Consider the following 13316-nt stretch of genomic DNA (forward strand, 5'->3'; position numbering starts at 1 on the left):
ACTGGGCTCTTTTCCTCCAACAGCTGCTAGTAGTTTGCTTTTAACCCTAAACCACAATTAAAATAAATGGGGGGGGTGGGGGGATACTCATCTGCTAGGAAACACAGGTTTTTCTCTAAATTTCTTCCAGAAATTACTTCTAAAGGGCATTGAGGACCCAACAGGCCAATTTGCAGGATAAACAGGAGGCACTGAAACGTAAGTTTTAACAGTATTAATTACAACTGTAGCTGAATTATCGACCCAGAGAAGCCAGTGCACGCTAAGAGTAGTAAATCCCTTTCAACAAAGGGTTTGTAACGCCCCTGGAGCTGACAACCCCACGGCACCCTCCGTCCCTATCCCCCGCGGGGCAGGCTGGAGGCAATGAACTCGCTTCTCTGCGAGATGCCGGTGTATCCGGGGCGCAGGCCGGATCCGGGGCGCAGGCCGGGTCTGGGGCGCAGGCCGCAAAGTCACTCGGGACGGACTTCCTCGGACCAAGTCACTGGGACTTTACTTGCCCCTCCTTTCAGTGGCATCAGGTAAAGAATTCCTAGACCTGTACGTTATGAAGAGCCGCTCCCGCCTGGTTCTGGGCCAGCGCGCCCCACCCGCAGAACCGCTGGATTCTTTGATTTCCTCACTCACTCTCTAAAACCAAACCCCAGAGGAAAGGCACGGCCGTGGGTGGGGAAGTCCTGAAAGGTTCAGGAGTATTGGTGTAGGATGAGAAGTGAGGGATAACGCGGTCGCTGGGGGCGGGGCGGCGCGAGGTCCCTCGGCACCCTCCGGGTGAGCAGGGCGAGAGCGCGGCGGGCGGGCGTCGGGTGGAGGTAGTGGGGCAGGAAGAGGCGGGAGGAGAAGGGGTGGGGTGAGCCGAGGCCCGACACCCGCCCAGGCTCCTCCTGCCTTCCCCCACCCCCACCTACTAAGGCTCCCAGCCCGCGGCGCTCTGCTCACTGGCCGCGCGTCCCAGACTGCCTAACGATCCCGCCGCGCCTCCCGCCAAGGTGAGTGCGGCCCGCCGCGCCCGGCCCCCGCCCCGGCCCCGGCCCCGGCCCCGGCCCAAGCCCCTCACTGGCGCCTCGGGCCCACTGGCCCGGCTTCGCGGGGTATCCCAGCGCGGGGGTGTGGGCGGGTGGGGGTACCCGTGCTCTGGCCACGCCCAGGCGAGGGGAGAAGCACCCTGGCACAACCCCTCCCCAGTTTCTTGCGACCCAAGGAGGGGGCACTCGTCCTTTATTACTGGACTTAGGTGTTGGTGTCCCGGGGTCTGATCTCTCTGTTTCCTTCTTTACTCCTACTTGCCTACTTTTCGCCTGGTCTCCCCAGTTATCTGAACCCCTGCTTCTGGCCGCTTGTCCTGGCGGCATGTTTCTTTGTGGGCTCCAGCTGCAGGCTGACCTCTGTCCAGCTCTTCGTATGCTCCCAGCTGGACCTCCAGAGCAGGCTCAGGCGGGCTGGGGTTCGCTGGTAAGCTGAGCGGGTGGCAGCTGTGGATACCATTCCGAAAGGGCACTCCTCAGCCTCTGGCCCAGAAGCTTCAGGTTGAGCTTCCTGTTGTTTGTCTGCTGGCATGATGGTTCTTACTGCTGAGGGACGAGGTCTATTTGATTTCTTTATAAAGCAGTTTTGCAGGGTTGGGGGGGGGGGGGACTGTGTTCAGTGATTTCTCCAGACAGGGTTCCCCCCTTTTTTTTACCTTAGTTAAACAAGTGTAACTAAAAAGAAATAGGGGAAGAGTAGACTTGGTGAAGAACTTTCCAACCCAGATTAATCTGGTCCAGTGCAATGAGACAGAAATAGATGTGTTGGGTACCTGGTCATATTTGAACCTGGCCAAAAGAATGGCACCCTCTCCAGTCCTGGATACCCACTCTCCAGCCTTAGCTGGGCTCCACCTAACTGAAACCCAGACTCTGCTGTGTTGGTAGGGGTGGTAAGGAACACAGAGGACTAGGGGCCAGGCCCTGCACAGCTTTAGGCCAGACTGGAATACGTTAGGCCCACCCCCACCCTCTTTCTCTCCAGGGGGGAGCTGGGAGCATTCTGCAGGGCGTGGTTAGCACAAAGGGCTCCAGGATTCTGGTAGTGGATAGAGGCCTGTGACTCAGCCATGAGACCATGTGGGTGTGGCCCTGATGGTTCTAGCTACTCTCTGCAGATGGTTTGGACAGAACACTCCCTGAAGGGAAAGGGGAACTGTGCCATCTTAGAGGGCATTTTCCAAGAGGAAGTGAGTCACACCGGGACTGGCCAGCAATCTGAAGGAGAGACAGTTTCTTGACTGAACTGTGGGTGAGGGCAGCAATTAGACTGGCAAGGCCATCGTGAGACTACTGCTGGGTTATCTGCCTTACACTTGTTGGCAGGCTGCCTTAGCTTTGCTGGGGAGGTAGCTTTTCTGTTTAAAGGTCTGCACCCCTCCCCCACCCCACCCCACTGTCCTGCAGCTTGAGTTTCAACCTGCAGCAGTGGATTTTTATATCCTGCACTTCAGGTGAGGCCAGGCTTATGGAAACACCCTATCAGTGATCTTTGCCTCTAACGTGTTTCAGCAAATTGCAAAAGATAATGCCAGGGGTTGGGGCAGGAATGCGATCATATAACTCATTTGAAATTTCTTTATCAACCCTGCCCCCACAGATTCCTGTCCAGTTTTTATTTAATCACCTCTTCTAAATGGTATATACCTTTCTCGACAACCCTAAGCTACCTTCTTCATCATGGTCCTTGATCCACCATTTGGAGTTTCATATTTCAGTTCCTTAAATTTTCTTGAGAGTCCACTGGGCACAAAGCATCCTGATTTCTAGGTGATGGATGCTCTCCCCTGATGTTTCTTGCATACCGCATCAGAGGGGCCCTTTCCCTCCCATGTCTGGCTTCTAGCCAGTCTCTCAAGCAGCAACCCCAGTGAAATCAGGCCTTGGCTGGGTAGAGTTGAGACTGGGTGCCTCCTTGCTTTCCACTGACAGTTCAAAAAATGTGACTGTTTTAGAGCACTACCCACTTGGTATGCCCTTGGCTACTGTCCAATCTTTTAAAGTTGGGAAAAACAATGGAATCCTTTCAGGGCTATAATGTATAAATTAGCACTCAGGGTGCTGGGAAAGCTGGACTGAAGGAAGTTTTAGGATCCTAGCTTTTCATTTTCCTGGGCATTCAACAATGTAGGAATATCACATCAAAAGCAACAAGAATTACTTATTTTTAACTATATTCAGCACTTCTATGCCCTTTACTAAATAGCCACCAATGGATTTAATAGCAGTTATCACAATGCCTATTGTTTGACAATTCCGGCTGGTGCCTGACAGCTCTTCAAGGAAGAGTAGATAGATGTACAGCGTTGGGGTAGAGACGTCTTCTGTATTCTTTCTTCCTATTGGATTGCACCTGGAACTTTTCCTTTTCCTAGTGGGCACGTTTTTATGTTTGGTGAAAGGTGGGAGACACAGCCTGGATCCAGACCCATTCAAATCAGTTTTTCTTAATTTCCTTTCGGGATCAAGTTCAAGAATGCCTTCTGGGTTTAATTTAAGGGGGGGGGGTGTTCTCTTCAAAATCTCTGAGGCAAAAGGAAGGAAACCTCAAACACGTTTTAAATAATAGATGTTTGTTTTTACTGACACCCTGCCAATTATTTCCTGGGTGGGCTGTGAGAAAACTAGTACGGACGAGCAAAGTAAATCAAACCTCTTGCTCTTCAGAAGGGTCCTTTTTGAAATTGCGGACTAGATCTGGGCCTGGGTCCAGAGCAAACATTTGGGATTGCTCAGGAGCAAGCACTTTTGTAAGGAGGCCTCCTGCTTCCCTGCTACTCCTAGGACGATCAAAATTGACATTATTATCAATTTCATTCTTACTGATTCTTGAGCAGGCTCTAGTAAGGCAGGGTGCCACCCACTGGGACCCTGCTCAAGGAGCCCAAAATTTAGTGGGGAAAGGAACAAACACAGTTAACTAGAGTTTATGACATATTTTTAAATAATATGCCATTAGCTGGTGAACTTCCCAAAGGCAAGCACTACAGAGTGAGTGTGTGTGCATGTCTGTCTGTCTCTGACATATGACCAGGACATGCAAAGTGTAGGAAGGAGATCAGAAAATGGAAAATTAAATTCTCTACATTTGTGGAGTCCAGAATTCTTTAATGTAGAGAAAACTACACAGAGAAATACTATGGACTTCCAATTCTCCACTCTTAAGACTCATACAGATATCAGAATAAAATTATTCAATAAAAAAAAATGAGTGAACAATGAGGTAGTTACATCCAGTGGAGCTCACAGTGAGAGAGCAGAGCTGGAGAAGCATGAGATCGAAATTAGGATGGACCAAAACACAGAAAAACCACGAGTGGAAAGAGAAAGAGGAGTCAGCCTGGGTCTGACCAGACCTGTTTAGCAGGATGCATATTTCCCCGCTTAGGGAATGTGCCTTCCTCTGTGCTCTGCTGTTCCGCTCCCTGAGCCCCTTCCAGGCCCCTTTCCCCGTGTCCTGCTGAGCTTGAGCTACCAGGTGTTCCGCTCAGACGTGGGTGATCACACCTGCCAAGGGGATTATTTGATTCATTCGTTGTCATTTCGTAAACACTAGTTTAGTGTTTCGTGGATAGAACAGAGTAACTCAGAGTTCTTATCCCAGGTAGAGAGACAGACAGGTGAACAAATAGATGGATCGAGTGTTTCAGGTGCAGGAGTAGGTTGCCCGGGGCACAGAGAAGACATCACTGCCTCTTAGCCCCAGGCCCAAGGCCCTCTGGTGAAAAGTGTACCCAAACTAGAAGCAAGAGTCCCACCCCACCCACGTGGAGCATGTGGGAGGGTGAGGGGATGGAAACCCCAGGTTCAAGCTCCTGAACTGCTGCTTTAGCAACCAACGGTCTGAGATGCAGTCAGCCCCACCCAGGCAAGCCCCGCCCAAGATGGAAGGGCTGGCCTCGCTGACTCAGGGAGGCAACTGCTGCTCTTGGAGAAGAGCCACTTGGTCCATCCACTACCCAGAGAACAGTTTTAATCCTAACATTCCCCCCCTTTCTCTCATCTTACTGAAAAACCAATGCACCGGCTCTTCCTTCAAACCAGAGTTAACTGGCTAGTAACCCTGGTCAGTGCCCTCTGGGGCCAAGGTTACTGAGGAGACAGTGGACATCTCATCTGGTTTTCAAAGCTATTTTTACCTTCATGACCTTAGATCTGGCTAGTCCCTGTTCTGTATTCTTATTGCAAATGTAAGACAAACATAGTCAGCTGGCTGCTGTATTTACAGCCCATTTGCTGAACAAAACAGGAGGAAAGAGGAGCGGGGAGAGGTCCAGGGGGACAGGGGTGTGGCTTCAGAGAGGACTGCTCTGTCACTTCATGATGAGCACGGACCTCAGTGCTGGCTAAGGGAAGACTGTCCTCACCCTCTTGAAGAAGATACTCAAGGATGGCCAAAAGTTGCTCAGCTTACAACCCATTTTCCTCAGAAGTTCCTAAATTAGCCTGGTTTCCTATTTTTAGGGGTCCTTGCTCTGGCTTTGCAGGGCACTTGCCTCCTGCTCTGCGCCGTGAAGAAAGTGACCTAGGGTCCACCACCAGTTCCAATGTCTGGAACCTTTGGGAATTTGTCATGAGTTGCTGTGCTGCTCTGAGCTTGGGCACAGGTATTTTTAAATCTCTGTGGAGACCAACTGCTTTCCTGGGGTATTCAGAACTGGGGCGGGATCCCACATCCTTCTCCCAAAGGTGACTCACTCAGTTGAGTTCTCTTAAATTGCTGGCCTTCCAGAACTAATCCAGGAGCCCTGGCCGGTTTGGCTCAGCGGTTGGAGCATTGACCTGCGGACCAGAGAGTCCTGGGTTCGGTTCCCGCTAGGGGCATGTACCAAAAAAAAAAAAATGCATCCAGAACTAATCCAGGAAAGGCCGACTCCATCTAAGCCCACTGCCATCTGAAATCATACGGGAGATAGGCACGAGCCAGACCCAACTGTACCGGAAGAGAGGGACAAGGGAGTGTCTGGGTCCCCTGGAATTTATCTCACAGTGAGCCTTAAGCATTAATTTGCTGTTCTCTCCAAGATAACTGCCTTCCAGATGAATCATGCCAGATTCTGGTTTATAGCACTCTCTAGAGTAGAACATTCTGTGGCATGCTGATTCCTGTACTTTTCTGGGTATTAAGGGGTAGGATTTACTATTCGTAAGTATATTGCTCAGTCCTCATGTTCACCAACTCCACCTTCTCCACTTCGGGATCTGTGTTGAAAACGCACCTGTGAGCAGCAGAAACAAGACTGAACGCCTGTGTGCTATTGGCACTCCCTAGCAGGGGAAGGTGCTGGTCTCTCCTTCAACCTGTGCTCAAAACCTGTTCTTGTGTTTTTTTGTTGTTGTTTGTTTAGAAAATGGCATATTACAGTCTCCATTCAAGTTCACCTCTTTCCTATCCAGTAATGATTTTAGACGGTTAGCCAAAGCGGCTCTATTCTGGCCAAAGCATTCCTTCCAAGTAAGCCAAAATCCACTGAGCTTCTATCAAGGACGAAGCACTGGGTATTGATGAGACATATATCCCCAAACCATTATACTTAAACATAATCTGACATGTTTCCTTTCCTTTCTTTTAAATTCCTCGTGATGAGGAATTCCTCACAGCCTTCCCACTGCACCCCAGACTGTGAAAGTAACTCTTCTGTCCTTGTTGCCCAAAATATATCAGGTCTCCAAAGGGGTTAGGATAATACTGTACTTCTTTCTTCTCAAGGAACTAGATAATGAGCTCTGCGAAGTTTTTATTCAGGTAGGACAACTACATTTACCACCAAAGATGCAAATAAATGTCTTTGTTACAATCACTAACAAGTTCAAAGCTTTAGTAAAGAATACATACCCAGCAGACAAAATTTATTCGTAAGCAGATTTCTAAACCTTAGAACTAGACTGAACCAGATTAGCCAGTTACGCTTGGAGAGATGAAGTTTTCGTATTCACCAGGCTTGACTGTGTGGGTTGTTGGTATTCCATAATATCTAAAAGTCTCATTTACCAGCGCCAAGAGAAATGTTGAAACATATATGTTTTCAATAGGTACTTTGTCAGTTAAACAGAGGGATACTGGTCTTGCTTTTCCAAATGATTAGAGGTTTTATTTTTCATTAGGTGACTTACGCAGAATTGGTGGGCAACTAGATAAATCCCTCATTCAGAGCATCAATACCTGTGGTGCCTATTTCCTTCAGAGGAGGCCCAATCCAGGGGGGAATTAGTTCTTAGATTTACTGAATTTTACAGCTGGAAAGAATCAAATGGATGATCTAATCACCCTCCTTCCAATTACTCTCAAAAGACTGGCAATATAGATAGCTTAAAAGTTAATGTAGCCCTGGCTGGTGTGGCTCATTTGGTTGGGTGTTGTCCCATGTACCAAAAGGTTGCTGGGTTGATTCCTGGTCAGGGCACATGCCCAGGCTGTGGGCTCCATCCCCAGTGGGGGGCTATGTGGGAGGCAGCCGATCAATTCATGTGTCGCTCTCACACAGATGTTTCTCTCTCTCCCTTTCCCTTCCTCTCTCTCCAAAAATCAATACAAATTCTTTTTTAAAATGTTAATGTAAACTCTTTTTCTTTACACCCTTTACTTTGTTTCAACAGACCTCACCAAAATGCCATCTCAAATGGAGCACGCCATGGAAACCATGATGTTCACATTTCACAAATTTGCTGGGGATAAAGGCTACTTAACAAAGGAGGACCTGAGAGTACTCATGGAAAAGGAGTTCCCTGGATTTTTGGAAGTAAGTCTTGAGAGGCTCAGAAAGAAGCAGACATGAAACTCAGTGCTTGTAGGCCCTGGTTCCTTTCCCTTCTCCCCATCCCTACCCTGTGGAGGCCCCTACTAGAAAGGTGTCTTTACTCATTTATTCATTAAACATGATTGAGCATCTACTGTTTGTAAGATACGGTAGGGGAACAGAAGGTAAAGAAGACACAGTCCCTCCCTCAAGGAGCTTAAAATTGGAAAGTGAAATGAGACTACACACACACCACGAGGTGTTTGTTCGAAAGAGCCCATCTGGAAACATCTGCGTCCTCTGAGACTGAGTTGCAGGAAAAGCCTTTCACAAGAGTCACCACCAAGGCCACCTGGTTGCCCTCAGGTCTGTAAACCTGGCATTGGAGGTGCCACATCCCAGTCACATTCGCTCTGAGCAGCTTGAACTGCCTTCTTAAATCCCCTCAGATAAATGCTTTGAAGACTTTTTTTTGCAACTCTAATCTAAAGAAATGGTGCCCAGCAGCTGCTGAATGAGAGCTGGGTGTCACTCCAGAAATAATCGCTTTTCATATTGAAAATACTGTGAGAACAGGAGCCCAGCTCAGCCTCCCTTTATTAGACTGAGGGATCTGACGACTAGAAGGGGACTCTGCCACACACCCCTCAGGGCGTTAGGCTTCGAGGCACAGTTGTCCTTTCACATTGCAGGCCCTCAAGAGACGGCTGTTGCATTTTATGGAAGGTGAAACATTGCTTGACAAAATATTAGCAAGTCCTTTTCCTGCCACAAGTGGAGTCACTTGGAAAGATCGTTACTGAGCTTGGTGTGGAATAATGCCTTAGCCTGGAGGGTGAAGGGAGATGGTGGTAGAAGGCTGGGTCCTGCCTCTTGTCATCTGCCTGGGCAATACCACATTAGTCAAGCCCCTGACTCAGTAAACACAGGGTTCTGTAGTACACTATGGTTTTACATGTCAATACCATTAAATAAACAAGTTATAAATAGCCTAACCAGTCTCTCAGAGCTGCAGTTACCACAATGGTACCCCAGAATGAGTTAGAATACACTGTTACTCTGCTTCTGTACAGTCCTATGACATAGCCCCAGACCAGGAGTTAGTTAACACTGGGTAGGTTGCTTTAGATGATTGGGCCTCCGTTCCCTCCTCTGTAAAATGAGAGGGCTGGATGTAACTATCTCCAAGGTCACGTCACTTTCTGTGATTCTTCCAGGCAACCGTAACATGCAAGGACAAAATATGTTTATTGTAAGCCCGCCCATCACATGACCAAAAGCGGTCTCAGTACACTAAATACTCATCAGTCATGTTGCACAAGTTAGAAGTCAGGATGAATATCACATGAGATACAGACCCTTCTTCCCTAAAGGCTTTCTGGCACGAGAAACATAAAGCATGTAGGTAGCACAGAGTACTGAGCATGGCAGTGTAATTTATTCCGGGCAGGGAGTCATGATTCCAGGCACACCCACACTCGTTAACAGAGCATTTTGTTTCTAAAGCTGACTCCTTCTGTCTTCCAAATTTTACTCCTTCTGACCACAGCCAGGAAGCTGGAGGTGAGGCCAAAATTAACTGAAGCCCACCCAAAGCAGAGGTGGCTGCAGAGAGCAGGTTTTAGTTGTTTGCTTACGGTAGGAGTTTGCAGCCATTGTGTAGGAAATGCTGCTGCTTTACCTTAAGGGGTTTTTTTTAGTGCAATTTGTGAACATCTAGCACACCTGAGACACTGAGTGCCGACTCCCTTTCATGTATACCATCAGTGGAATTCATAAATACTTTACTTGAGTCCTTTCACACTTCTAAGAGGCCGTGTTTTCCTCTCTGTTGGACAGCATAGCTCCTGTAGGATAGACCACACTCTCACTTCTAACCATCATCACTACAAAAAGGAGTGACTAAGCCAGTCGCCATGGAAGCAAGATGAAAGAAAAAGCAAAAAGGCTCCTGCCTGCCCCCCCAGTCCCTCACATTCATGGCAGACATTGAGAGTCATGGAGAGTTTAATGACTCCGTCACACATGTTCCCTTTGAAGGAATCCAGTGAAGAGTGTAGGACGGCATAGATTTACCAACTCACTACGAATGGCAGCGATGTTGGAGACACTGGTCCAACCTCCTCCATTCGCAGTTGATACACGAAGGCTTGCTAAGAGTGATTTGCTCAAGGTTACGTGACTAACATGATAGGAAGCCACACCAGCTGGCCTGCTCTGTGCCAAGAAACGAAGAGAAATGAGGGCAATCTACCTGTCTTCTCCAAAGGTGACACATCCCATGCATCATTAGCACCTCTTTAAAATCCATAGGATAATGATCTGAAACTTACTCCCTAAATGATCTTATGAGATCTTTTTTTACGAGTTTTATTTTTAAAGGATTTGGCTGTCAGGAATAAAGGTGTGTTAAGAGAATGGAAGTTTAAAATACCAAATGGGGAGTTTCAGGTGGTTCTTCGGCAGAATCTCATGGTTTTAGGAACTATGGCAATAGTTGACCTGGAGGCAAAGCAGGTCAGAAGGCCATGCTGGTTCTAACAGGCGACAGCAGTGGATGGAGAATTGGAGGCTTGGGTCTACCCTGGCTGGCACAGAATAGGCCATTTTTAAGGTCCCTATAATTATATGAAAAAAAAATGCCATGGAAACCACTTTCCTAGTTTAAAATAAATGACAGTTTACTGAAATTCTCCCTCCAGGCAGCGAAATCCATTTAGATGACCTCCAAAGATCACTTAAACAAGAATTTAGATAAAGAGATTATGTACCTGGTTGTCAGCAGTACGTATCAAAGGTCATTGCAACCATCGACTGATATTTCTTACCTTTGTTCTTCTTTTCAGAATCAAAAAGACCCTCTGGCCATAGACAAAATCATGAAGGACCTGGACCAGTGTCGAGACGGCAGAGTGGGCTTCCAGAGCTTCTTTTCGCTGATCGCTGGGCTCACCATCGCCTGCAATGACTATTTTGTCGTACACATGAAGCAGAAGGGAAGGAAGTAGGCAGCACCGAGCAGTTACTTCCGCCCTGATAAGAATTCTCCCAATGGGTCGCTTAAGGAATATGTGCCCCACAGCTTCCCCCTGTATAAGGATTTCATGAGCAGATTGCGACCCTTAAAAAAATGTACAAATAAAATGCCACCTCCGTTCAACAAGAAAAAGAAAAGCCAATTAAAGCCAGATAAGTTTTTGATTTTTATATTGCTTGTATCCTCTTGCCCTCAATAAACAAATTTCTTTTTTAGTTCCTAATTTGAGACAGGATGTGTGTTACTGCTTCAGAAATGCTCGTTCCCCTGCTTCATTTTAAAAGATATAAAAACTGAATGTCCTTGGGCCGCCAGCTCACAGCAGGGCTCTTGCCACAGAATCAACAAATCGGGAGAGCACTCCCTGCCCAGGCGTGGAGCCGAACTCCTCTAAGTGATCTGCCCTTGTTGCTATGTCTAGCCAGAGGACCAAAACGCCAAGGATGAAGAAAAGGCACTTCAGGAATACATTCTAATTTTATAATTACTGAGCACAGTCCTGCCCAGGTAAATCAGTGCCTTTCCAACCAGCACTTTGGATGCCTGAGATGTCTGAATCAATTTTTCAGAGCAAAGTTTCAGCAAACTCTAGGAGAAAAATAAATCCATAAGGCAACTTAAAAAATGAAGAGTCTAGTGTGATGCCTCAATAACAATATCACATTAACATTTAGTGAGTGGTCAGGAAATAGACTAGCATAACTTATGAGCTGGGGTAGTGTTTTTTGTTGAAGTGCTAGGACTAATGTCTTGATAAAGAGCAAACTTTCTCCCAGCCCTTTCTGTGCCTGTTTACAAGCTTCAGCATATATGTATAATACGCGATGTGCTTATGAATAACACAATACTCTATAGAGAGGCGATGTATGAATTGACATATGAAGTTGTTCTAATTAAATAGGTCAATGAATGCCCTGGCTAGTTAGGCTAAGCGATAGAGGGTTGGCCCGCGGACCAGTGAGTCACAGGTTCGATTCCGGTCAAGGGCACAGACCTCGGTTGCAGTTCATCCCTGGCCCTGGTCAGGTCGTGCGGGAGGCAACCGGTCAGTGTGGTTCTATCACATTGATACTTCTCTCTGTCTCTCTCTCTCCCTCCCTCCCACTCTATCTGATGATAGAAAAGTATCCTCGGGTGAGAAATAAAAAAATAAACAATAAATAATAGGTCATGAAGATAGAAACATGTATTGTTATGATTGGACACGTCAACATAATTCTGGGGAAAAGTCCAAAATAAGGTCATCTACCATCACAAGAAAAAGCATACAAAAAAGAACAGGATGGGCCCAAACTGGCTTTGGGGAAAATAAATCCAGTGAAATTATGTTAAAGATAAAATTTCAACCATTCAATTTTGTCTCAACATCAAATGAAGAAGGTAAGACAATTCATAGCTTTGCAGCCTATGGGATTCTATTAGCAAGTTCATAAAGGAGAAGAATTTATTACAAGATATTAAATGGAAGAGGGAAGTTGGCTAGCTAAAAAACTGACTCCAGCCCGGCTGGTGTAGCTCAGTGGTTGAGCATTGACCCATGCACCAAGAGGTTGCTGGTTTGATTCCCGGTCAGGACTCATGCCCAGGATGTGGGCCTGATTCCCAGTGTGGGGCATGCAGGAGGCAGCCAATCAATGCTCTCTCTCTCATCGAAGTTTCTCTCTCTTTTTTCCTTCCTCTCTAAAATCAATAAAGTAAAAAATATTTTTAAAATAAATAAAATAAATTTTTTTTGAAGAAGAGAAAGAAACTGACTCCAGGATTGACTCCCAAATCCATGCCGTAACTGGGCTGTAAGGGAGCTGCTGGCTCAGAAAGCTGCCTGCTGAACTGGGAAACCACAGTGCACACTAGCAAGTACAGGTACCCATTTCCCTGCCCCTTTCCACGCAGGATTTGGCTCCCACATCCCAGTCTAAAAAAGTGCATCTAATTAGCAGAACCTCAGTCACATCTAAACCCTAACTGCAAGGGAGTCTGGGAAATGAAGTTTTACATTTTCCAACCTCTGCACACTAGGAATTATGCTGATCTACCATCTCTGCCACAGTGACAATAACTAATTCTAAGAAGTCTTCCAACCCATAGGTTAAAGAAACTGTGATCTCTAGGGGCAGGAGGCTCTAAAAGACAGCTTCTGATAGCTGTGGGGAATAGGGGAGCAAACCGGCCCATCACAATAGGGCAAACCACCTCTCCATTCATGAGCATGTGTATCAGTCCGGATTTGCCCCTTCAGTTTACACCACCTGCCTCCCGGGACAACAGTATTCACTGGGTATTATAAAAGTGGTATTCAGTTCACAAATGAGCAGGTGAAATTGTAACACTGAGATATGGGCTCAGGTGTCCCCATATCCATTGCAAGCTTTCATACTTCAAGCCTCTTTACCTGAAAACAAAAAGAACTATCCCAGGGAGAGGGCCCTGGAAACAGGGGAGGGGGCGTGTCCATTTTCACAATGGGTATGCAGATTAGAAAAAATTCCAAAGCAATGTGTTATTCCCAGAAGA

General features: G+C 46.9%; 1 protein-coding gene across 1 annotated transcript; it reads left to right on the plus strand.

The window, feature by feature from the left end:
- The first annotated feature begins 910 nt into the window (after positions 1 to 910).
- S100A10 (S100 calcium binding protein A10) lies at positions 911 to 11030 on the plus strand. Its single transcript, XM_036273443.1, has 3 exons — positions 911 to 992; positions 7626 to 7768; positions 10612 to 11030. Exons 2-3 carry the CDS (start codon positions 7637 to 7639, stop codon positions 10771 to 10773), a joined length of 294 nt encoding a protein of 97 aa, XP_036129336.1. The 5' UTR covers positions 911 to 992; positions 7626 to 7636; the 3' UTR covers positions 10774 to 11030.
- The last annotated feature ends 2286 nt before the right edge of the window (positions 11031 to 13316 follow it).

Source organism: Molossus molossus, unplaced genomic scaffold (genome assembly GCF_014108415.1).
Source record: "Molossus molossus isolate mMolMol1 unplaced genomic scaffold, mMolMol1.p scaffold_m16_p_20, whole genome shotgun sequence".
Taxonomy (NCBI): domain Eukaryota; kingdom Metazoa; phylum Chordata; class Mammalia; order Chiroptera; family Molossidae; genus Molossus; species Molossus molossus.